Source organism: Glandiceps talaboti, chromosome 6 (assembly GCF_964340395.1).
Source record: "Glandiceps talaboti chromosome 6, keGlaTala1.1, whole genome shotgun sequence".
NCBI classification, from domain to species: Eukaryota; Metazoa; Hemichordata; class Enteropneusta; family Spengelidae; genus Glandiceps; species Glandiceps talaboti.
In genome coordinates, this window is record NC_135554.1 from 3,622,975 (window position 1) to 3,650,848 (window position 27,874).

At 33.6% G+C, this 27,874-nt stretch overlaps 2 protein-coding genes across 2 annotated transcripts in view; one reads left to right on the top strand and one right to left on the bottom strand.

The window, feature by feature from the left end:
- The window catches only part of LOC144436046 (zinc transporter 7-B-like), a 30,713-nt gene extending 15,254 nt beyond the window's left edge, over positions 1-15,459 (bottom strand). Inside the window, exons 1-7 of the mRNA XM_078124702.1 lie at positions 15,284-15,459; positions 15,071-15,172; positions 9,793-9,906; positions 8,764-8,851; positions 7,714-7,831; positions 7,137-7,292; positions 3,287-3,337 (exon numbers count right to left, since the gene is read on the bottom strand). Of these exons, the coding sequence (XP_077980828.1) occupies positions 3,287-3,337; positions 7,137-7,292; positions 7,714-7,831; positions 8,764-8,851; positions 9,793-9,906; positions 15,071-15,172; positions 15,284-15,360 (706 nt within the window). The 5' untranslated portion in view covers positions 15,361-15,459. The remainder of the gene's footprint in view (positions 1-3,286; positions 3,338-7,136; positions 7,293-7,713; positions 7,832-8,763; positions 8,852-9,792; positions 9,907-15,070; positions 15,173-15,283) is intronic.
- Positions 15,460-15,972: 513 nt separating this feature from the next.
- Positions 15,973-25,305, top strand: LOC144436461 (NAD kinase 2, mitochondrial-like). Its single transcript, XM_078125258.1, has 7 exons — positions 15,973-16,119; positions 18,285-18,373; positions 21,081-21,332; positions 21,500-21,724; positions 22,167-22,262; positions 22,884-23,117; positions 25,161-25,305. The coding sequence occupies exons 1-7, from the start codon at positions 15,973-15,975 to the stop codon at positions 25,303-25,305; spliced, it is 1,188 nt and encodes a 395-aa protein (XP_077981384.1).
- The last annotated feature ends 2,569 nt before the right edge of the window (positions 25,306-27,874 follow it).

The window sequence follows — 27,874 nt, forward strand, 5'->3', positions numbered from 1 at the left end:
GTAGAATGACGTTATTTCCCCGACAGAATGATGTTATTTCCCCAGTAGAATGACGTTATTTCCCCAGTAGAATGACGTTATTTCCCCAACAGAATGACGTTATTTCCCCAGTAGAATGACGTTATTTCCCCAGTAGAATGACGTTATTTCCCCGACAGAATGATGTTATTTCCCCAGTAGAATGACGTTATTTCCCCAACAGAATGACGTTATTTCCCAGTAGAATGACGTTATTTCCCCAGTAGAATGACGTTATTTCCCCGACAGAATGATGTTATTTCCCCAGTAGAATGACGTTATTTCCCCAACAGAATGACGTTATTTCCCCAGTAGAATGATGTTATTTCCCCAGTAGAATGACGTTATTTCCCCGACAGAATGATGTTATTTCCCCAGTAGAATGACGTTATTTCCCCAACAGAATGACGTTATTTCCCCAGTAGAATGACGTTATTTCCCCAGTAGAATGACGTTATTTCCCCAACAGAATGACGTTATTTCCCCGACAGAATGACGTTATTTCCCCGACAGAATGATGTTATTTCCCCGACAGAATGACGTTATTTCCCCAACAGAATGATGTTATTTCCCGAACAGAATGATGTTATTTCCCCGACAGAATGACGTTATTTCCCCAGTAGAATGATGTTATTTCCCCAACAGAATGACGTTATTTCCCCGACAGAATGACGTTATTTCCCCAGTAGAATGATGTTATTTCCCCAGTAGAATGACGTTATTTCCCCAGTAGAATGACGTTATTTCCCCAGTAGAATGACAATATTTCCCCGACAGAATGACGTTATTTCCCCTGCAGAATGACGTTATTTCCCCAGTAGAATGACGTTATTTCCCCGACAGAATGGCGTTACTTCCCCGACAGAATGACGTTATTTCCCCAGTAGAATGACGTTATTTCCCCCGTAGAATGACGTTATTTCCCCGACAGAATGACATAGACTTGGCCTCTCATGCATACATGTACATAAATGATACAAATCATTCTCGCAAAGCAGAGTTCGAACTCTGGTTTCTTACGATGGATGGATGGTTATTTCAGATTAGTAATAAATATTCATGAGTAATGACGTAATGATGAACCATATGTTCTGGAGTACAACACAGTCACTTGTGAGCTAATATTATATTCCAGGATGATCATGCATAATACAAAACAAGTCATTGAGAATGACATAGTCCCCGCTATGATTGGGTTTTAAGGAATTATCACTACTCTGATCACGCAACAACACTTGTGAACCTAAATCAAACAGACTTAGATATGTTGTGTCTGCTTGTTGGACATGGAACATGCCTACAACAATAAAGGATGGGTCGGGTATGGGGGATCATATCACGAAGAAAGTGGATATGCATATGTATGTCATAGAACACTGTCCTAATACCAACTTTGAATGAGATCTGTTCAAGCATGTCTGAGTTATGGCTTTGGACATGGAAAATTCGCAAACAAAATGGCTGCTAGGTGGCCATATTGGATCGTATCATGACAACAAATGGATATGCACATGTACGTCATAGAACAATGTCCTAATACCAACTTTGAATGAGATCTGTTCAAGCATGTCTGAGTTATGGCTTTGGACAGAGAAAAATCGCAAACGAAATGGCTGCCAGGCGGCCATATTGGATCGTATCACAACAACAATGAATATGCACATGTATGTCATAAAACACTGTCCTAATACCAACTTTGAATGAGATCTGTTCAAGCATGTCTGAGTTATGGCTTTGGACATGGAAAATTCGCAAACAAAATGGCTGCCAGGTGGCCATATTGGATCGTATCACGATGAAAATGGATATGCACATGTATGTTATAGAACACTGTCATAATGCCAACTTTGAATGAGATCTGTTCAAGCATGTCTGAGTTATGGCTTTGGACATGGAAAATTCACAAACAAAATGGCTGCTAGGCGGCCATATTGGATCGTATCATGAAAACAATGAATATACACATGTATGTCATAGAACACTGTCCTAATACCAACTTTGAATGAGATCTGTTCAAGCATGTCTGAGTTATGGCTTTAGACAGGGAAAATTTGCAAACAAAATGGCTGCCAGGCGGCCATATTGGATCATATCATGAAACAAATTGACGTGCATATGTATGCCATTGTATGTTGCCCCTGTACCAAGTTTGAAAAAAATCGGTCCAGGCATCTCCAAGAAACGGCTGCAGACAGACGGATGGACGGACGCACGGACAGACGGAACCCAATCCATAAGTCCCCGTCCCGGACTTCGTCCGGCGGGGACTTATAATGACGTTATTAGGTATTTATGACAATCGAAAAATACTGTCCCCAGTGATTGCTCCAGAAAATAATAAAATTGAGAAACAGCAGAAGATACACGTTGGTTTCAACGATCAATGGTAATTCCGAAATCAGCAAATATAACAAAAATATAACCACCCATGGCACTCTTAGAAAACACTAATCTGCAACAACACTGATCCAAAACGGGTTTTCTAACGTGTTTCTAAGGAAATATGTCCACACTTAAACGACCCGCCCCGCCAAGATACAATCGATCATCAAAGCATGATGGGACATTACGTAGCATATATTTGTTCATTAACATATTAAATAATGGCGTAATGTCCCATCATGTCATTCATTTTCTGTTTAGCTTTATACAATTGATCTTGAATTTATTTAATTGAAGGGAAAGGGAAATTTTATCATAAAAATGACCAGAGTATACACTCCATATTTATTGAAAACCCCATGACGTGTGAGTACAAGTACATCGTACTCTGGGTATTTGCATGAGTGCTTGCAGTGGTCTCTGTGCCCATACTTTCATGAGCACGAGTGCAACAAGTTAATAACCCTGAGTACCCACACTGGAACTTATGTGGCATAGGGTTCTGTTATATTATTATATATGTTTATTTGAAACGGCAAATTTCCATAAAAACCATAGAGCAAAATCACATAATTTCATGTGTAGTGAACTACTGCGTCCTCATTTGCATATCATTTGCATGCAGGTATGCAATAATGTTTTCAGTATTGCACTGCAGTGAAAATCCCACTAGTATGCTCATACACCAGTGCAAGTAATCTCAGGTAAATAATGAAATAATACAATGTATCTATCACTCACTCACTCACTCACTCACTCACTCACTCGATCACTCACTCACTCACTCGATCACTCACTCACTCACTCACTCACTCACTCACTCACTCAAATAAAATTCAAAAACAGTACAAACTCTCTGACATGTACACAACATAACTTTACAAACCTTGCAAAATCTGTTGATTACCTCCTGAATGTGAATGTTTTTCTTCACAGCCTGAGAATAAATAGTAAGCAAATAATGAGAACAAGGTTGATAAAATTGACATGAAACCTACAACATATCACTAAAACTGAAGACATACAACATAGCACTGAAACTGAATACATACAACATAGCACTAAAACTGAAGACATACAACATAGCACTAAAATTAAATACATACAACATAGCACTAAAACTGAATACATACAACATAGCACTAAAACTGAATACATACAACATAGCACTAAAACTGAAGACATACAACATAGCACTAAAACTGAATACATACAACATAGCACTAAAACTGAAGACATACAACATAGCACTAAAATAGAAGACATATAACATAGCACTAAAACTGAATACATACAACATAGCACTAAAACTAAAGACATACAACATAGCACTAAAACTAAAGACATACAACATAGCACTAAAACTGAATACATACAACATAGCACTAAAACTGAATACATACAACATAGCACTAAAATAGAAGACATATAACATAGCACTAATACTGAAGACAAACAACATAGCACTAAAACTGAAGACATATAACATAGCACTAAAATAGAAGACATACAACATAGCACTAAAACTGAAGACATACAACATAGCACTAAAACTGAAGACATACAACATAGCACTAAAACTGAAGACATACAACATAGCACTAAAACTGAAGACAAACAACATAACACTAAAACTGAATACATACAACATAGCACTAAAACTGAAGACATACAACATAGCACTAAAACTAAAGACATACAACATAGCACTAAAACTGAATACATACAACATAGCACTAAAACTGAAGACATACAACATAACACTAAAACTGAATACATACAACATAGCACTAAAACTGAATACATACAACATAGCACTAAAATAGAAGACATACAACATAGCACTAAAACTGAAGACATACAACATAGCACTAAAACTGAATACATACAACATAGCACTAAAATAGAAGACATATAACATAACACTAAAATAGAAGACATACAACATAGCACTAAAACTAAGCAAACATCATTTAAATAACATTCCCATCCTGCAACATGATAATCTGACAGCTACAAAAGCTTGACCATAAACTAGTTTCACTTTAAAAAAAAAAAAAACTATTTTGGGCAAATGTTTAATACCTGTACAGGATGAGATGAGATTTAGTCTGTAAGGTACACATATACAGTGAAGGAGCGCCCTCACACATTGGTCAAAAGAGCAGGCCAGTGAAGGCAGAGGTACAAGATGTAAATTACAGTCTAGTTCAGACAGTGATTAAGGACACTCCAGAATATATTTTACACTGTGACTATAAGATGAAAAATAGATCCAGGCGTTGTTTCTACTTATATAGTACATTCAACCACTGGGGTTAAATAACATGTGTGATTGTACTCAAGTCACTCACTGTGACTTGAGTATAGACTTGTTACTAGAAATGATAGACTGACGACATATTTGTTATTAGAAATGATAGACTGAGTATAGACTTGATACTATAGTCTAGAAATGATAGACTGAGTACAGACTTGATACTATAGTCTAGAAATGATAGACTGAATACAGACTTGATACTATAGTCTAGAAATGATAGACTGAGTATAGACTTGATAGTCTAGTCTAGAAATGATAGACTGAATACAGACTTGATACTATAGTCTAGAAATGATAGACTGAGTACAGACTTGATACTATAGTCTAGAAATGATAGACTGAATACAGACTTGATACTATAGTCTAGAAATGATAGACTGAATACAGACTTGATACTATAGTCTAGAAATGATAGACTGAGTACAGACTTGATACTATAGTCTAGAAATGATAGACTGAGTATAGACTTGATACTATAGTCTAGAAATGATAGACTGAGTACAGACTTGATACTATAGTCTAGAAATGATAGACTGAGTATAGACTTGATACTATAGTCTAGAAATGATAGACTGAGTATAGACTTGATACTATAGTCTAGAAATGATAGACTGAGTACAGACTTGATACTATAGTCTAGAAATGATAGACTGAGTACAGACTTGATACTATAGTCTAGAAATGATAGACTGAATGCAGACTTGATACTATAGTCTAGAAATGATAGACTGAGTACAGACTTGATACTATAGTCTAGAAATGATAGACTGAGTATAGACTTGATACTATAGTCTAGAAATGATAGACTGAGTACAGACTTGATACTATAGTCTAGAAATGATAGACTGAGTATAGACTTGATAGTCTAGTCTAGAAATGATAGACTGAGTACAGACTTGATACTATAGTCTAGAAATGATAGACTAAATACAGACTTGATACTATAGTCTAGAAATGATAGACTGAGTACAGACTTGATACTATAGTCTAGAAATGATAGACTGAGTATAGACTTGATACTATAGTCTAGAAATGATAGACTGAGTAGACTTGATACTATAGTCTAGAAATGATAGACTGAGTATAGACTTGATACTATAGTCTAGAAATGATAGACTGAGTACAGACTTGATACTATAGTCTAGAAATGATAGACTGAGTATAGACTTGATACTATAGTCTAGAAATGATAGACTGAGTACAGACTTGATACTATAGTCTAGAAATGATAGACTGAGTATAGACTTGATACTATAGTCTAGAAATGATAGACTGAGTATAGACTTGATACTATAGTCTAGAAATGATAGACTGAGTACAGACTTGATACTATAGTCTAGAAATGATAGACTGAGTACAGACTTGATACTATAGTCTAGAAATGATAGACTGAGTATAGACTTGATACTATAGTCTAGAAATGATAGACTGAGTATAGACTTGATACTATAGTCTAGAAATGATAGACTGAGTACAGACTTGATACTATAGTCTAGAAATGATAGACTAAATACAGACTTGATACTATAGTCTAGAAATGATAGACTGAGTACAGACTTGATACTATAGTCTAGAAATGATAGACTGAGTATAGACTTGATACTATAGTCTAGAAATGATAGACTGAGTACAGACTTGATACTATAGTCTAGAAATGATAGACTGAGTATAGACTTGATACTATAGTCTAGAAATGATAGACTGAGTACAGACTTGATACTATAGTCTAGAAATGATAGACTGAGTATAGACTTGATACTATAGTCTAGAAATGATAGACTGAGTACAGACTTGATACTATAGTCTAGAAATGATAGACTGAGTATAGACTTGATACTATAGTCTAGAAATGATAGACTGAGTATAGACTTGATACTATAGTCTAGAAATGATAGACTGAGTACAGACTTGATACTATAGTCTAGAAATGATAGACTGAGTACAGACTTGATACTATAGTCTAGAAATGATAGACTGAGTATAGACTTGATACTATAGTCTAGAAATGATAGACTGAGTATAGACTTGATACTATAGTCTAGAAATGATAGACTGAGTACAGACTTGATACTATAGTCTAGAAATGATAGACTGAGTACAGACTTGATACTATAGTCTAGAAATGATAGACTGAGTATAGACTTGATACTATAGTCTAGAAATGATAGACTGAGTACAGACTTGGATACTATAGTCTAGAAATGATAGACTGAGTACAGACTTGATACTATAGTCTAGAAATGATAGACTGAGTATAGACTTGATACTATAGTCTAGAAATGATAGACTGAGTATAGACTTGATACTATAGTCTAGAAATGATAGACTGAGTACAGACTTGTTCCCTGAAATAGACCAAGTACAGATTTGTTACTATTATCAACTTTATCGATACATTCAATACATCGGTACTTACTATCTGGGGAATCATGGGAATGATCGTGGTCGTGTCCATGACCATGACTATGTCCATGACCATGTGACTGACCATGACTATGTCCATGACCATGTGACTGACCATGACTATGTCCATGACCAATTCCACCATTGGAGTGAGAATGTCCATGTCCACCTGTAAATCCAATAAAACAAAGAGTTATCTTACTCTACTATCAGATAAAGGTCTATCATTTAATCCAAGCTTTTTACATCAGTGCTCTCTCATCAAAAGAGTCATAGGGATTATGTGCCAGAAAACAGTTTTCCTCACCCTTATATTGACCTTTGACCTTTGGAGTACACAAAGTCTATTACTATGACAACAGATGTCAATGGAAATATACTGATTGCATGTAATCCTCCAGTCAAAGACAAAGACATACAGTGATTTATTTATTTTTGATGACAATTTGTGTAAGTACATGCAGTTATTCAAACTCAACATCATTTTATAGTTTGTCACAGTTCAGTTCAAAACCATTAGAGACTTGAATACTAAATATTAAATATTAGTTGACAACATAATATCAAATAACAAAATCTCTGAACCTTACCTCCTCCATGTGCATGGCCATGATGAAATGCAAATATTCCAACAAGGTTGACAAAAAATCCTAACACTGAAACTACAAATAAACGTTCATGTTTCACTTCTGGTGGTTCTACAAGGCGCTGTCAATGAATACACAACAGATAATTTTATTAGTCAAATTTTCAGCTTAAAAGTGATCCCAAAGCCAATCAAAATGCTCCTAACATTGCTTGTGACAAATGACAACAAGAAACAAATTAGCCTCCAGCATGCATATGCTTTTGTACCACACCTATTTCCTATCCTGTGTTGTGATTTGTCAATACATGGTGGTCATGAGTTATGTAGAATTTTTACACTGTTCAATGCAAATGACGTTTATCAGTTAATCATTTTTGTGATGATGCTTGTACAGGGATCATCATGAAAACTGATGACTTATGACATCATTTGTGAATGCATACATGTTTTTACAACATATGAAAATGACATCACCTTGTGCTGGCAAGGTAGACACTGGCCAGAAACTTTCTGAAGATAAACTTTGCCACCCTTGTGTCAGAAAGGATTTGGAATGAACAAAGTTGGTAATTCTTAAAGTAGTAAACAGTTATAGTTTCCCTCAGGCCTGTGAACAATCCCTTGAGGAAACAGGTGTATGATGTTGCCCTCTCGGCCAGTCAACAGGTGTATAAGCAACCAATTAGAATACTCCTTACTAATGATCACCTTCCTGTCACAAGAGTGACAGCCATATTTTTAGTTTGAAAGGTCCAGCCATGGTCTGCTTAAATGCAACTACTCACTACCCCAGTGGTTGAATGTACTATATAAGCACAACAGGCTACCATATTTTGAAAATGATAATTTTCTGAGAGTAACAGATTTTTGTTGTAATAGACTAACACAAGGCTCTAAAAGTAACAAGCTTCCTTGGTAACTGTAATAAGTTTCCTTGGTAACTGTACATGTAAATTGAAAACAATAATACTCTTTTGCAAAACCTTCACATTTTTCTACATTTTCAATAAAATTTACCAAGTCTTAATAACCATGGAATAATAACACTTACCTCTATCGCTTCTGAAAATATAAAAAATGCAATAAAAACCAAAAATAGGCCATTGATAAATCCAGCAAGAACTTCGGCTCTTACATACCTATAGAATCAAACAATAACATATTATATGAGTTTATTTTGTGAATCTAACAAACCAATGTACATTATTATAAAGTGATATCACATTGATTTAAACCCAATGCTATTTGTAAACAGATCTATAATTGGTTGAATTTGATTTAAACCCTATGCCATTTGTAAACAGATCTATAATTGGTTGCATTTGATTTAAACCAATGCTACTTGTAAACAGATCTATAATTGGTTGCATTTGATTTAAACCAATGCTACTTGTAAACAGATCTATAATTGGTTGCATTTGATTTAAACCAATGCTACTTGTAAACAGATCTATAATTGGTTGCATTTGATTTAAACCAATGCTACTTGTAAACAGATCTATAATTGGTTGCATTTGATTTAAACCAATGCTACTTGTAAACAGATCTATAATTGGTTGCATTTGATTTAAACCAATGCTACTTGTAAACAGATCTATAATTGGTTGCATTTGATTTAAACCAATGCTACTTGTAAACAGATCTATAATTGGTTGCATTTGATTTAAACCAATGCTACTTGTAAACAGATCTATAATTGGTTGCATTCGATTTAAACCAATGCTACTTGTAAACAGATCTATAATTGGTTGCATTTGATTTAAACCCAATGCTATTTGTAAACAGATCTATAATTTGTTGCATTTGACGTTACAATTGGAATGTAAAACTGATGTTGTTTGATGCAAAAATGACAAGCTGACATACCTGACAGCAATTTGAATTTTCATAAATTTCTACTGACCATAATTTTAATTTATGCCGTAACTTACCCACCAGACAATCTTTCATTGGCGATTCATCATTTAAATATCCTAAGTTACCAATAAGAGAATCTTTCATTGGCGCTCCATCAATTATATCCTAAGTTACCAATAAAAGAATCTTTCATTGGTTCTTAATCATTTGTACCCTAACTTACCCATAAGAGAACCTTTCATTGGCTCTCCATCTTGACACAACTGAGGCTGCTAACCCTGCTAGCAGTGCTGTACAGTCAAAGAACATGTGAAAAGAATCTGAAATCAGTCCAAGACTGTGAAGAGAAAACAAAAGATTTTAAGATGGTGTCAATTGTGATGGCATCAGATCAGAATTAGATTAGTATTTGTTCTCTTCAAAATGGGATTTTTTATTATAGTTTTAAATATAATTTATTTTAGTTAGTAGTGACTGTCATTTCTATTTGGATAGAGCTGTATTGATAGGGTAATAGGACGGACCAATTGACTGAGTATTTGGATAGAGCTGTATTGATAGGGTAATAGGACGAACCAATTGACTGAGTATTTGGATAGAGCTGTATTGATAGGGTAATAGGACGGACCAATTGACTGAGTATTTGGATAGAGCTGTATTGATAGGGTAATAGGACGGACCAATTGACTGAGTATTTGGATAGAGCTGTATTGATAGGGTAATAGGACGAACCAATTGACTGAGTATTTGGATAGAGCTGTATTGATAGGGTAATAGGACGGACCAATTGACTGAGTATTTGGATAGAGCTGTATTGATAGGGTAATAGGACGAACCAATTGACTGAGTGACAGATTTCTTTGAAATAACAGTTGGCACATTAAGTGTGAATGGTGATATCTACATGTATAGACCAATCATCAGATCTCAATATATTGCCCATAATAAACAGATCACATCATTTCTAGGGTTCCCAAAGTTAAAATGACAAGTAAATATAAACATGAAATAAATGCTTGTCTGAACATATTACAATTGTTATGTAGATTTGGCTAATCTGAACATACATGTATTACAACTTCTATGTGGATTTGGCTAATCTGAACATATTATAACTGTTATGTGGATTTGGCTTATTGTCTTTATTACAGCTGACTTCTAACATTAGCAGTTATTGTATATTAACTGTACTTCAGGCCAGTGGCCACAGACTCTGAATAAAGTATATTATTATACATGTATATCATTCAGCTACTATTCCCATATCATTACTAGCTTGGACACGTTGCTTATTGATTTACTTAAGTAAACATAACATGTATTAATTCTATTAGGTTGATTCAACTACATCTACATTGTTCACTTGCAGCACTTTATAAAATATGTACAGAACCACACATATATGTGGTGTACTGGTGTAAACCAATGTGTGACAACCATGTACATAACCACACACACACATTATGTGAAGTGTACTGGTGTAAACCAATGTTTGTCAACCACGTACATAACCACACACACATTATGTGAAGTGTACAGTAGTAAACCAATGTTTGTCAACCACGTACATAACCACACACACATTATGTGAAGTATACTGGTGTAAACCAATGTTTGTCAACCATGTACATACAAAATGTAACCACACACATTATGTGAAGTATACTGGTGTAAACCAATGTTTGTCAACCACGTACATAACCACACACACATTATGTGAAGTGTACTGGTGTAAACCAATGTTTGTCAACGATGTTAAACTCTATTATTTTGGTTGAAATTATATTCAAAGAAAGAGTCAGTTAGTACCAGCATCTCTACACTTCATCTTCACGTGAGTTGAAATGTCTGTTGGCATTGTGAGTTGAAATGCCCAACAACTCTGTTGGCATTGTGAGTTGAAATGCCCAACATCTCTGTTGGCATTGTGAGTTGAAATAACTAACATCTCTGTTGGCATTGTGAGTTGAAGTGTCTAACATCTCTGTTGGCATTGTGAGTTGAAATGTCTAACAACTCTGTTGGCATTGTGAGTTGAAATGTCTAACAACTCTGTTGGCATAGTGAGTTGAAATGTCTAACAACTCTACTTAAATGAAGTTTGACAGGAATGGTACTGTGCAAGTGAAACAGAAAAAACAATTAATTTGTTACAAATAAATTTGCTGTTGTTGTTGTTAGTCAAGATGTCAGATCCCTTTGTCAGAATTTGTTTGTGAGTGTGTGAATGTAGTACAACCTTGACAACAATAACTTTGTCACATTGTGTGAAAATACAAATCAGTTATTCAAACATAACACTCCCACTGTGACTCTATCCACCATAACCATTACCCCCCCCCTCCCCCCTGCTTCCAGAGCTCTATGGCACGATTGTGATTCACTTCGTCCCATTTTCAACTCGTCCCATTTCAACTCGCCCCAATTTCAACTCGCCCCATTTTCAACTCGCCCCATTTTTAACTCGTCCCATTTTCAACTCGCCCCAACAACACTAGGAAACGTTTATAAATCTAAACGATACATGGACTCGAAGTACGGAGACCGAAACATTTACATGATTTTACCTACGTAGCCAGTCGAAGCGTAGCAAATGTAACATTTCGTAGCAGAAAGTGGTGTGGGTTTTGGCTAAGTGTTTGGTAGATCTAGAACTTATACTAGCACAACAACTTTAAATTTCCCCAGTCATGGAATATCACTTTTCACACCGGGACTTAATGTTTACAACCCAAATAAGAAATAATAATGATAATAACCAGGGAGAATATTAGTGACTGACACGCTTACGACTTTCGCGCATACGGGTTTTGGAGACGTGTCTCCTCTCCCTAGTTAACGCAACTAAGTATTGTAGTATGTGTTTACAGCGCAAGTGGTACTTCATTAGTGGAATACGAGATACCACAGACCCTCCAAACTGAGTACTACTAGCTTCGATTTCATATATGCACAGGTAAATTATATTGCAAAGAGTTGGGGCGAGTTGAAAATGGGGCGAGTTGAAATTGGGGCGAGTTGAAAATGGGACGAGTTGAGTGGGACGAGTTGAAATGGGACGAGTTGAAATTGGGACGAGTTGATCCGTCACCCTATGGCACAATCCATGACAGCTTGTATGGGACGATTGTGATTCACTTCAACCCGATTTCAACTCACCCCATTTCAACTTGCCCCATTTTCAACTCACCAAACAACACTTAGTAAACGCTTATAAATCTAAACGATACATGGACTTGAAGTACGGGGACCGATATTTACATGTTTTCACCTATATGGCCAGTTGAAGCATAGCAAATTATGTATCACTTTTCGCATTAGGACTTAATGTTTACAACCCAAATAATAATAATAATAACCAGGGAGAACATTAGTGACTGACAAGCTTAGATGTCTGTGTACAGGTTTTGGAGATGTGTCTCCTCACCCTAGTTAATGCTGATGGTTAACATACGTCTTGTAGTATGTACTGTATACCCTCAGTTTACAGCATAAGTGGTACTTCATGAGGTCTCATATAAGTGGAATACGAGATACCATAGACCCTCCAAACTGAGTACTACTAGCTTTGATTTTCATATATGCACAGGTAAATTATATTGTATCGAGTTACGACGAGTTGAAAATGGGGGTGAGTTGAAATTGGGGCAAGCCGAGTGGGATGAGCTGAAGTGGGACGAGTTGATCCGTCACCATACGGGACAATCCAAGACACAGAAAGTTTTTAAATCAATAAATTGTAATCATGTTTCAATAAAATAAAAAGACAAATATGTATATTCTATACGAAGGTTTTAAGAAATTGTTCACAGAAAAGAATTTTAATTGTTATATCAAACTTTATATTGGATACCTTTCACTCAATAATGTCAACATTTTTCACACACAAACTTTCTATATGAGCAATTATTTTTAATCCCAAGAAAAACAATATCTATAAATGAGACATTTGACATGTACCTGTTTGTTTATTTATTTATTTATTTATTTATTTATTTATTCATCAATTTTAATTTGCATGTTATCTTATAAGTCTATATGGCTGGACCTGGCTTTGTTTTCTTTGTACTGTACTATACTGTGTATGTAATATTTAGTGATAAGTTCACACAGGACATGTAAATATCAACTAACAACAACAACAACAACAACAACAACAACAACAACAATAACAACAATACATGTAAAAGAACTTGTTTCACTCTTTTTCCAACTTACAATACATTGTATATATATATATGTGTGTGTGTGTGTGTGTGTGTGTATGTATATATATATATATATATATATATATATATATATATATATATATATATATATATATATATATATATATATATATAATTTCAATTAAGTCTATACGTGTATGTGTGATTTCAATGGTCTATACATATATATATGTAATTTCAATTGTCCATATATATATATATATATATATATATATATATATATATATATATATATATATATATATATATATATATATATATATATATATGTAATTTCAATCAAGTCTATACATGTATATGTAATTTCAATCAAGTCTATACATGTATATGTAATTTCAATCAAGTCTATACTTGTATATGTAATTTCAATGGTCTATACATATATATATATATGTAATTTCAATAAAGTCTATACATATATATATGTAATTATTCAATCAAGTCTATACATGTATATGTAATTTCAATTAAGTCTATACATGTATATGTAATTTCAATTAAGTCTATACATGTATATGTAATTATTCAATCAAGTCTATACATGTATATGTAATTTCAATTAAGTCTATACATGTATATGTAATTATTCAATCAAGTCTATACATGTATATGTAATTTCAATGGTCTATACATGTATATGTAATTGCAATTAAGTCTATACATGTATATGTAATTTCAATGAAAACAAAATTTATTTAATCCCAAAAGAATTCCTACATGTAGTATAGATGGCATTGGCATGGAAACAAAATCTGTGGTTGCTATCATAGTGAACTATGTCTTTTTACTATAGTTTTTAATTCAAATATTTACCCAAGTCTTGTGTTATTGTTGTTGTTTTTGTTTAAGGATGTTTATTTACCCTTTGACCTTTTTGATTAAAAAATTACCATTAATTTATATATGAATGAAATCAGTGTCAATTAGATTGTTATGGAGTCAAACTTAATTTAAACAAAAACTGCCACGACTCACAAGTGACATTCATGTCAGTTACCCTATTTTGATAAAATATGTCATCAAATTACATATGCAAATTTTTTTTTTATCAGTTCTGTTGTGGTTAATATTGACAATGTGTAACCAGGCTATCGAATGTGACGAAACACAAAACCTTGACCAATCAGTTTACTAAAGGCCAACTTCGATACTTAGTTCTAAGTGAACACGTTGTGTCTACAAACATTAAAGAATGCTACAACTCTCAAAGCTTACGTGGCACTACATATAGGGGGTCCATTCAACATGTGAAGAAAAACCGGCTTGTCTTACCTATTAGTCCAAACGCCATACGACAACTCGACAAAGGCAAATGACAAGTTCAATACCAAAAAGAGAAATAAATTACGTGATGTAGCGTCTGAAAACACCGCCCTGCAAGAGAAGACGAAGAATATGAATGATCACATCGAAGCATATGTTTGGGTTTCATTCAGCGGCTACGATTTCATGTTCGGAAATATGGAATCGTAGTGGTTAACTTACCTAAACCATCCCGATATTTTGGCTTTAAGTCGAAATCCGGGCTGATAGCCTTCATCTTTGTTGTGGAGAGGTAACATATCTGTCTGGAGATACTGATTACAACGTACAAATGACTGATATAATATGTTGATAACGGGTCAATCTTTACGGATTCATTTTGCCATGATTTCTGTCGATTTGTCCTTGCCTAAGGAGTCAATCCGTGTCGGACTTCCGGCTTTCGGGGGTGACGCAGTCCTAATCACAGACAAGGAAGGCAAGTGCGGTTAACAATACATTTGACAAATACAAGAACCCGGGATATACAAACATGGATTTCCATAACTCATGAACAATTTAAGCATGGCTTACTATATTTTAATAAGGGGTCATAACTTTATTCATAGTAACTTGAACAAGATCCAACAAGGTATTATTCCGGTTGCACTGTTGTCTCCCCGGGAGTAATGAGCGCCATCATCGTCAAGTGTCACATTTCTACCAATTAACGTTTTGAAAGTATCATGATTGACAAAGCGGGTCTAAGGTGACGGATCGTTCAAACAGGAAACTTACAGGTCTAATGACGCTTGATATGCCTTGCACTGTCATCGGAGGATCTAACATGTAGAATGCATCGAGTGTCGTGTTCATCCTTTTTTTTAAGACTGCGATTATTGCAGCCATTGACTGTTCATCGAACACCGTGCATGTCAAGGTTGTGCGTGCAAAATGGCGATGTCTCGAATGAAGCTGTTTTCAAACCAACACGTGTTTTAGTGTTGTCAAAGACAACAAGATATGAGTTTGAAAAACGTAGATTTGCAGATCTTAATGAAACTCAACTCAGAAGAGCTGTAAGTATAATTATTCATATTCTTGTTATCGTATCTAACCAAAAACCAACTGATTCACGTAGCCTAACCCCGCGGCCCGGATAGAATCCAGTGGATTTAATTACCAACTGTAAAGTGCGTATGTTTGTGCGATCGATTCGCAAAGGTAAACAAACAAAAAATACACAACAAAGTAATTGTTCAACGAGAGTATATTTGCATAACAAAATGACTGGTTTTTCACCCGAGGTTTGCAACTTTTTCGAAAACTTACCATTGGTACATGACTTGTCTAGACCAGTTTCTAGACCATGGATTGAGAAAGACATTTTTACGAGATTGGGGTTTTTAAACTTCACAGTGCGGTAGCTGCAGCCATAAAAATGACATTGGAAACAGACTGTACGTGACTTATCTGTGGTGATACATAGCTAGCTGAACCATAGACCCTACACCCCGTGGTGTAGGGTCTATGGCTGAACATCTCGAGTCGGAGGCCATAAGGGCTGACGGTTATCGCACGTCGCACAAATGTATTCCATCTTGTATTGTGTTTATTGAAATGACAATGTATCTGCATCAAAATGAGACTTTGTTCACAATGTATCTGTGTGTATTTATATTATTTTATGAATACAAAATGTATGGTGTACTATAGATATTTAAAGTGGCAATTATATATGGATGGGAATTCAATATTTATTTTGGATTCTTAATTTATAAAACAATTTTATCTTGACTTCCCCACTTGAAAAATCTATGTGAAACAGATAAAGTCTGTGTTTGTAACTCAATACATTGCAAAAAGCTTAAATTTGTGTAAAAAGTTTGTTATTGTGCACACAATAAACATTTTACACATTTATCAGTGTTTTACAATTTATTGAGTTACAAGCAAGGACTTGGCATATATTGATTGACACTGATTTTTCAAGTAGGACACCACGATAAAATTATTTTATAAATTAAAAATCCAAAATAAATATCCAGTCCTTATCCATATGACCACTTTAAATTGCATTATAATGTTTGCCGTGTTATGTTTTAAACTGTATCATGCCACATAATATTCAGACCAGGTCTGTTAAAATTGACCAGAGTTCAGAAACATATGTTACAGTTATACATCACTACATCAGTACAATGAACTTTGTTATTACAAATGTATGAATACTATGATATGAACAGTACAGGTGTCTGTGTACTTTGACTGACAGTCAGTGACCATGTGACAATAAACTATAGAATAAAGTTCTTTTCCAGGTGTGTTTTTATACAGTACCTATAAAAGACATATACATGTACTTATGTAATGTACTTATGTAATGTACATAATACAAATTGGACATTACATAAGAGTACAACTGTTATCAGTTATTCTAATAGAATCCATTCAAAGTTGTAAACCACACTGATGATTTAACAATGTTGTGACCTCAAAATGAGGTCAAATGCCAATATCATATCTTGTATATGTTGTGACATTAAAATGGGGTCAAATGCCAATATCATATCTTGTATATGTTGCACACGACATTAAAATGGGGTCAAATGCCAATATCATATCTTGTATATGTTGTGACATTAAAATGAGGTCAAATGCCAATATCATATCTTGTATATGTTGTGACATTAAAATGGGGTCAAATGCCAATAGCATATCTTGTATATGTTGTGACATTAAGATGGGGTCAAATGCCAATATAATATCTTGTATATGTTGCACACGACATTAAAATGGGGTCAAATGCCAATATCATATCTTGTATATGTTGTGACATTAAAATGGGGTCAAATGCCAATGTCATATCTTGTATATGTTGTGACATTAAAATGGGGTCAAATGCCAAAATGTCTTGTACAATGTTGTGACCTCAAGATGGGGTCAAATGCTAATTAGTGTCCAATCTTCTGGTTATGTTCAGATGTAGATAGATCCTCACCATGATTCTTGTGTCAACTCTTGTCATGTCATGTCATGTCATGTCATGTCATGCACTGTAACAGGTAAATAAAATGAATGAAGAATCAGACAATTATAATTGATGTCATTATGTAATAAACGTAAAACTTACATATTTGTATGATTTGATATCAGAACAATGTACATGTATAACAATTTGTTGTATTGAACTTGAAGTTGTTTTTTTGTACTTATAACTAATATTTATATGACTTATTTCCAGCTGGTAGAGAGGGGCTCCAACTACAGTAGTATTCTTAGCATACATAAAGTGCATACCAATAATTTAGATGGAATTATACGCACACTAGAGTGAGTATTAATTTATTACATTCCACCAACACCTATGATGGGCATTCATTCTTAATTTATTACATTCCACCAACACCTATGATGGGCATTCATTCTTAATTTATTACATTCCACCAACACCTATGATGGGCATTTATTCTTAATTTATTACATTCCACCAACACCTATGATGGGCATTTATTCTTAATTTATTACATTCCACCAACACCTATGATGGGCATTTATTCTTAATTTATTACATTCCACCAACACCTATGATGGGCATTTATTCTTAATTCAAAGACTTAGACTGATGAATTCAAATTCATTTTATTTATACAAACTTTTACCATTAACTCTAGCAGTTGATTTATAGCCATGCCTTCTCAGTGCTTCTTAACACTTCAAATAAAGTCACCAACCAATACAACCACCTATAAGTGTGTGAAGGATTACATGTACAGCTAACATAATACTGTTCATCCTTTCCCCAGCAGGAGATCTAGCTAGATGTTTGGTAGAATTTGTCCATTTGACAATAGTGTAGAGATTATAGTAAACAACTATATGTATACAGTGTAGAGATTATAGTAAACAACTATATGTATACAGTGTAGAGATTATAGTAAACAACTATATGTATAGAGTGTAGAGATTATAGTAAACAACTATATGTATAGTGTAGAGATTATAGTAAACAACTATATGTATACAGTGTAGAGATTATAGTAAACAACTATATGTATACAGTGTAGAGATTATAGTAAACAACTATATGTACAGAGTAGAGATTATAGTAAACAACTATATGTATACAGTGTAGAGATTATAGTAAACAACTATATGTATACAGTGTAGAGATTATAGTAAACAACTATATGTATAGAGTGTAGAGATTATAGTAAACAACTATATGTATAGAGTGTAGAGATTATAGTAAACAACTATATGTATATAGTGTAGAGATTATAGTAAACAACTATATGTATACAGTGTAGAGATTATAGTAAACAACTATATGTATAGAGTGTAGAGATTATAGTAAACAACTATATGTATACAGTGTAGAGATTATAGTAAACAAATATATGTATAGAGTGTAGAGATTATAGTAAACAACTATATGTATATAGTGTAGAGATTATAGTAAACAACTATATGTATAGAGTGTAGAGATTATAGTAAACAACTATATGTATAGAGTGTAGAGATTATAGTAAACAACTATATGTATAGAGTAGAGATTATAGTAAACAACTATATGTATACAGTGTAGAGATTATAGTAAACAACTATATGTATAGAGTAGAGATTATAGTAAACAACTATATGTATACAGTTTAGAGATTATAGTAAACAACTATATGTATAGAGTGTAGAGATTATAGTAAACAACTATATGTATACAGTGTAGAGATTATAGTAAACAACTATATGTATAGAGTAGAGATTATAGTAAACAACTATATGTATACAGTGTAGAGATTATAGTAAACAACTATATGTATAGAGTAGAGATTATAGTAAACAACTATATGTATAGTGTAGAGATTATAGTAAACAACTATATGTATACAGTGTAGAGATTATAGTAAACAACTATATGTATATAGTGTAGAGATTATAGTAAACAACTATATGTATACAGTGTAGAGATTATAGTAAACAACTATATGTATACAGTGTAGAGATTATAGTAAACAACTATATGTATATAGTGTAGAGATTATAGTAAACAACTATATGTATACAGTGTAGAGATTATAGTAAACAACTATATGTATAGAGTAGAGATTATAGTAAACAACTATATGTATACAGTGTAGAGATTATAGTAAACAACTATATGTATACAGTGTAGAGATTATAGTAAACAACTATATGTATACAGTGTAGAGATTATAGTAAACAACTATATGTATACAGTGTAGAGATTATAGTAAACAACTATATGTATACAGTGTAGAGATTATAGTAAACAACTATATGTATAGTGTAGAGATTATAGTAAACAACTATATGTATACAGTGTAGAGATTATAGTAAACAACTATATGTATAGTGTAGAGATTATAGTAAACAACTATATGTATACAGTGTAGAGATTATAGTAAACAACTATATGTATACAGTGTAGAGATTATAGTAAACAACTATATGTATACAGTGTAGAGATTATAGTAAACAACTATATGTATAGTGTAGAGATTATAGTAAACAACTATATGTATACAGTGTAGAGATTATAGTAAACAACTATATGTATACAGTGTAGAGATTATAGTAAACAACTATATGTATAGTGTAGAGATTATAGTAAACAACTATATGTATACAGTGTAGAGATTATAGTAAACAACTATATGTATACAGTGTAGAGATTATAGTAAACAACTATATGTATACAGTGTAGAGATTATAGTAAACAACTATATGTATACAGTGTAGAGATTATAGTAAACAACTATATGTATACAGTGTAGAGATTATAGTAAACAACTATATGTATACAGTGTAGAGATTATAGTAAACAACTATATGTATACAGTGTAGAGATTATAGTAAACAACTATATGTATACAGTGTAGAGATTATAGTAAACAACTATATGTATACAGTGTAGCTATTAGTCTAATACAAACCTAACACCAACTTCCTCCTGAATATGTTTCAAATTTGATATCTATATATTTTAGTAATAATTTAACCATGCCATCTTTGTTACCAGGAAAAGGAACATAGAATATGAAGTAGTAAAACGAGAAGACTACACCTATGACAAAGTAAGATGGGCTACTACCATTATATCTGCAGGAGGTGATGGCACATTTCTTCTGGCAGCAAGTAAAGTGTTTGATGACACCCCTGTCATTGGAATAAACACAGACCCTAAGAGATCTGAGGGCTACTTAGCTTTGCCTCATGAATGTACAGTTCATTTTGATGATACCATGAAAAAGTTACTTGCTGGAAAATTCAAGTAAGTTATTATGAATAAAATGGTATTTGTCATTGCAGTGTACATGTGAGTTGATAGAATACTAAGTACTGAATGTTTTTATACAGTATAGTCTAACATTTAATAATGGTTTGATTTAATTTGATATGATTTGATTTGATTTGATATGATTTAATTTGATTTGATAGATGGACTTGGAGACAAAGGATTCATGTTACAGTGCAAGGAGGCAATGTGAATTATGAACCTATAGATTTACATGGAGAACAGCTACGATACCCAGAATACTATGATAAACACTACAAGATGATAGATGGACAAACTGACTCTGTAAAGGGTACAGAACATTCACCTAGAGTACTACCTGTATATGCACTTAATGAAGTCTTTATTGGAGAGTCACTTGCATCAAGGTATGTACATAGAACCCAGTACATACAGGTTCAACCTAGGTGGAGTAACAGACACATACAGTGTACAACCTGTGTAGAGTAACAGACACACATACAAGGTACAGCCTAGGTAGAGTAACAGACACATATACAGGGTACAAGCTAGGTAGAGTAACAGACACATATACAGGGTACAACCTGTGTAGAGTAACAGACACACATACAAGGTACAGCCTAGGTAGAGTAACAGACACATATACAGGGTACAAGCTAGGTATAGTAACAGACACACATACATTGTACAACCTGTGTAGAGTAACAGACACATACAGTGTACAACCTGTGTAGAGTAACAGACACATATACAAGGTACATCCCAGGTAGAGTAACAGACTTTGCAATGTTGTTCATTACCTTATCCTAGATTTCTAGTAAACTGATCACATCCTTTATTTCAACTTAGGGTATCCTATTATGAACTTGGTATAAATGATAGCCCAAGGGAGAAACAGAAAAGTTCTGGTTTGACAGTTTCCACGGGCACAGGATCAACGTCATGGTAAGTGTATCACAACAACAATATTACAATTACTGTTACACATCTTGGTTGCATTTTTAGATTAAAATATTACATATTTGGGGGTAAATTTGATGTGATTTCATGCAAGGATTTCCAGTAAACCCCTGCAGAAATTTCCAAACCTGTATAGCACACGTACAGTTGTAAGTGCAGGACTTCTGTACAAGATTTCAAAGTTGAATACACTATTACCAAGGTGCTATTTTATCATCCAAAATCATATTTAAGTTGATAGCAGTACTCAATACAAGTGTACTAACCGCAGAAATACAATGTAAGTCTGACTGGACTTTTCCTTTAAGTTGATAGCAATACTCAATACAAGTGTACTAACCGCAGAAATACAATGTAAGTCTGACTGGACTTTTCCTTTAAGTTGATAGCAATACTCAATACAAGTGTACTAACCGCAGAAATACAATGTAAGTCTGACTGGACTTTTCCTTTAAGTTGATAGCAATACTCAATACAAGTGTACAAAAGACAGAAATAAGTCTGACTTGACTGCAGCAAATCATAGACCCTGGTTTAACTTATTAGTATTGAAAAACTATTGCCATGGTAATGCAATTAGTAACAATCACTGCCACTTGATTTCAGGTTTTTTAACATTAACAAACTACCAGTCCAGAGTGTGAAAGAAATAATACATATATTGAAAGAAGAAGGTAATATTGAGATGTCAGAAGACACGGCAATGGTAGATACAGTTGCCAACAAATTTAATAGTTCTTTAGTATATCCACCTTGTGATACAAGGCTGGCATACACTATACGTGATCCTGTCATTAATGGAGTCTATAATGTGCAATCACCAAGGGGCTTTGCTAACAAGTAAGTTTACTAATTTTACTATGTAACAGATTCACTACAGAATTAAAGTGGCACAAAAAGCTAGTAGGTGTGACAATCTTAGCCCTACCTTTGGCTCATATTATAAATTGTTCATTTTCCTCTGGCATCTTCCCTACAGCTTTAAAATTTGCCAAAGTTACACCCATTTACAAAAGAGGATTGACTCAAATTGCCAGAAATTATAGGCCGGTGTCGATCTTGCCCCTGTTTAGCAAAGTCATTGAAAAGGTCATTAATAAGTAAATCATTCCTTTCCTGGATAAATTCAATATCTTGTATAAACATCGGTATGGATTTAGAAAAAAAACCCACAGTACCAAGCTTACTTTGATCGCATTTTGAAAGAGATTGACAAAGGAAATCTTACTTTAGGGGTATTTATTGACTTCGATACAATAAATCATTCCATCTTATTATCCAAACTTGATTATTTATGGGTTTAGGGGCCCCTGTCAACAGTGGTTCCAAAGTTATCTTTCAGACCGTTCTCAATTTATCCAGTCGACTCAAATGGCTACTCATCAGCAAAATTTTCTGTTCATCATGAGTCCCTAGGGTTCCATCCGAGGTCCAACATTGTTTTTAATCTACATAAATGATCTTCCAAACTCGTCCTCTTTCTTTTGATTTCTGTCTATTCGCAGATGATTCTAATTTTTTTCATTCTTATTCTGCTTCTGAGTACATTAATCTGAACAAAGCTTCTCAATTAATCAAGATTCAACTCTGGTGTGATGTAAATATACTGACTATAAATAGGGGCAAGACAAACTATATCATCTTTAGAGGTCGCGAAAATAAACTAAATGTATCAGGCTATTATTTTTAGTAGTGAAAACATCAAGGAGGTTGATGTGATTTCTTTTGTTGGAATTCTATCTATTAGACAAACATCATTCTTGGACTACTCACATTGATCAAATAAATAAACTAATAAGGAAAAAATGTGGAATTTTATACAGACTTAGGTACATTTTATTGCAACATATTTTATTACTCTTGTACATTACATTCATACTTCCTCATATTACTTACGGCTTTGAAGTTTGCAGTAATACTTACTTGTCACACTTGAACTGCATTGTAACTGCACAAAAAATGATTGTTTGTATGATATTGATTAAATCTTCCATGGACCATTCAACTCCTTTGTTTATTAAATTGAATATTTTAGATGTTTTCAAACTTCATCAATATTTAGTAGTAGGATCTTTTATTCATGGTTTGATTCACCAACAATCACTGCATTCTTTGTATGATTATTTTAGAGTTACTAATCATGACTATGATACTCCATTCTGCTTATATCAAACTCTATATCCATGTCATGCCAGATCAAACTCAGGTCAATTTTCTATTTCTTTTTTGGGTACAAAAATTTGGAATGACATCCCTGTCAACATACAATGTATTAACTCTTTATATCGTTTCAAATAAATCTTCAAGCAACACCAACTGTCACAGTAGAACTGATCAACTGTATATTTGTAATTGTAATATGTACATATATAATATATTATATATTTTGAGTCATATTAAGTACCTTGCTGTGAATTTCTGTATGTAAATATGTGACTGGACAGGCTCAGACTAGCAGTAAGCTATTTCCAGACTCCCCATTTACCTATTGTTATATTTATTTAGGGTAAATAAGCTGATTATTATAAACTTTTTGCTCAAGTGAATATACATACATGTATATATTCTAATATGTTGATGTCAATGCATGCTGGCTGCTAGCATTGTTACAAAGGTGGATTGCATGCTAGGGATTTCTTAAACATTTTTTGATAGTACATGTATCTCTTGAATCTCTACAGTCAGCCTGACCACCCTAGATGCTAGACCAAATGATCCATTGTTGTGTACATTCCACTAGTAACTTACATTTAGTGACTGTCTGATAAACAACAACAAATTGCCGTTGAGTCCAAATGAATATTATCATATTTGATCTACTCCTCTTTCAGAGTTACTGTCAAGTCCATATTTATTGTTTATTATATTTGATTTACTTCACAGAATTACTGTCAAGTCCAGGATGTGGGATGCCTGTCTTGCCATAGATAGTGGAGCGTCCTTTATATTCAATGATGGTGCGATGGCAACACTGGAAATTGACAGCAAGAATGCATTACGTACAATTAGTAGATTAGACACAGTGTGACTTAGTTGATATCACAAGACACAGTGTGACTTAGTTGGTATCATTAGACACAGTGTGACTTAGTTGGTATCATTAGACACAGTGTGACTTAGTTGATATCATTAGACACAGTGTGACTTAGTTGATATCACAAGACACAGTGTGACTTAGTTGATATCACTAGACACAGTGTGACTTAGTTGATATCATTAGACACAGTGTGACTTAGTTGATATCCGCTATTTCTATGCCTTGATATGTTCAAACCGTTCAGTTCTGAAAAAACTTTAAATTGAATAGAAGACAGAGTACAAACAACTTGAGATAATCAATGTATGTATAATTTATGAAGTATTACATCACATGAATAATTATTAAATTATGATCTGATAGCTTCCATACACAGGCAATAGCTCAGTGTGTATGTGCGTGTCTGTGTGCATGTGTGTTTGTGTGCATGTGTGTGTCTGTATGCGTACATGTATGTATGTATGTATGTATGTATGTGTGTGTGTATGTATGTATGTATGTGTGTATGTATGTGTGTGTATGTATGTATGTATGTATGTATGTATGTGTGTGTATGTATGTGTGTATGTATGTATGTGTGTGTATGTGTGTATGTATGTATGTATGTATGTGTGTATGTATATGTGTGTATGTGTGTGTATGTATGTATGTATGTGTGTATGTATGTGTGTATGTATGTGTATGTATGTATGTATGTATGTATGTATGTATGTATGTATGTATGTATGTGTGTGTTCTCAAATGGCAGTGTATGTTTGTTGTTAGTTGTATTAGTTCATAACTATAATTTATTGTCAATACTTAAAGTCTGTCGTCTTACTGATAATATGCAATCAAGATGTTGAAAAGACTTTTTGTCATTTGTTACCAAAATATTTGATGTGTGCAATATGCAGTAGTTACTGTTTTTAGTAGTCACACTGTTGTCGTGGAGAAACTGTTGCTATGGAGATATGGGTATAGTATTAATTATCTGATAGTGTGTATAGACTATTTGTGTGCTGTGTATTAATGTCCAAGTGTGGAGATTTAAGTTTATGCCAAGGATTGGAAATTCACTCCGTTGCTTCCGTATTTTTCTGATTTAAACAAATAAAATATCAGAATCTGCAGAGAATCTGAGTGATCCTTTTGGGAGTTGGCATCAGATTGTTGTCGTCTGGATTCAGAATCAGATTCCTGTCATTAGAATCAAAAACAGATTGTTGTCTGGAATCAGAATATGGTTATTGTACATTTGACTATTCAGAATAGGTTTGCCAATTGTAGAACTGTGTCTATTGACAAGTTTAACAACGCAGTGACATACATATGTACTATTCAAGGTGAACACCCTTCCAGGAAATAAAGGCATTTTCATAAACTTGGTTTCATTTCATAATTCACATCACAAATTTTGTGCATTACGTATACCAAGAAACACTACTGCTACAACAGTGGAGGTAAACAAGTTTCAGTTTGATGTTTTCCTGGCAATTGCACAGAATTTATGTGATGTGTTTAAATGACTCTGCAGAACCCAAATTTGGGGAAAATACCTTTATTTTGTGGAGTTACCCTTAAACCAGCCTCTGTGAGTTGAATTGCATTGTCAAACCAGACAACTAATTCTCTTGGCTATAAGCTGGTATCAGTTACCCCCATAATTAGTAACTAATATTTGGTTTCTAGGTGTACTCAAGGGTAACTCTATATCATAAATGTGTGTGTGTTGCTTTTTGGAGAATTTAGAAATCACCACTGAATTTCAGTGCTGTTAATTGAAATCACAAATATTAAAAAAGGTCAAGGTCAAGAGAATAATTTAAGATAAGAAATGTCTGAGAGCTTAGTAGACACTAGTGTTGAAATAACATCATTTCTGCATTGATGTATACACTCTATGCAAAATAGTAGGACTCAATTCATTTATAAATGTGTAAATAATAAGTTGAACCAAAAAAGTGTGTAATTATCTGGTCATCTACATGATGTAAAAAAAGGTCTTGTTATTGACATCATATTGTACACAATGTGATGTTAGCTGGTGTGTTGCTATGAAATAATATGTCAGCTAGGGCAGTGTCATCAAATTTGTGCTTGTACCTAAGTTTGAATTTCAGCAAAGTATTAGTGCTATAAATTGTTATGATCAGAACTAATAGAGATAGGTTTAATTACTGCCACTAGACAACAGCCTCTTGTATAACACCAACCAAGACGCACAACACAAATATGTGCTTTGGCTTGCGAGGATGTTAGACAAAAGTCACCACATAAAAATACCAACATTTCTATTTAGTCCTTATCCTACAGGTTGATATATGTAAAGTCTTACTACCCTGATACATAACAGTGGTTGATATATATACAGTCTTACTACCCTGTTACATAACAATGAATACCTTGTATCAATTTAGGATAATTTTCATGTTGTTTTTTGTTTTGATGCCATCTTGTCTACAAAGTTTACTTATCCTTTGCGCTTGTTTTAGATATTTACTCAACCTTTGCTAAATTTAATAATAAAACATTTAAAAAGTTGTTTTTATGTACACCAAAAACAGACTTGTATTCTCTT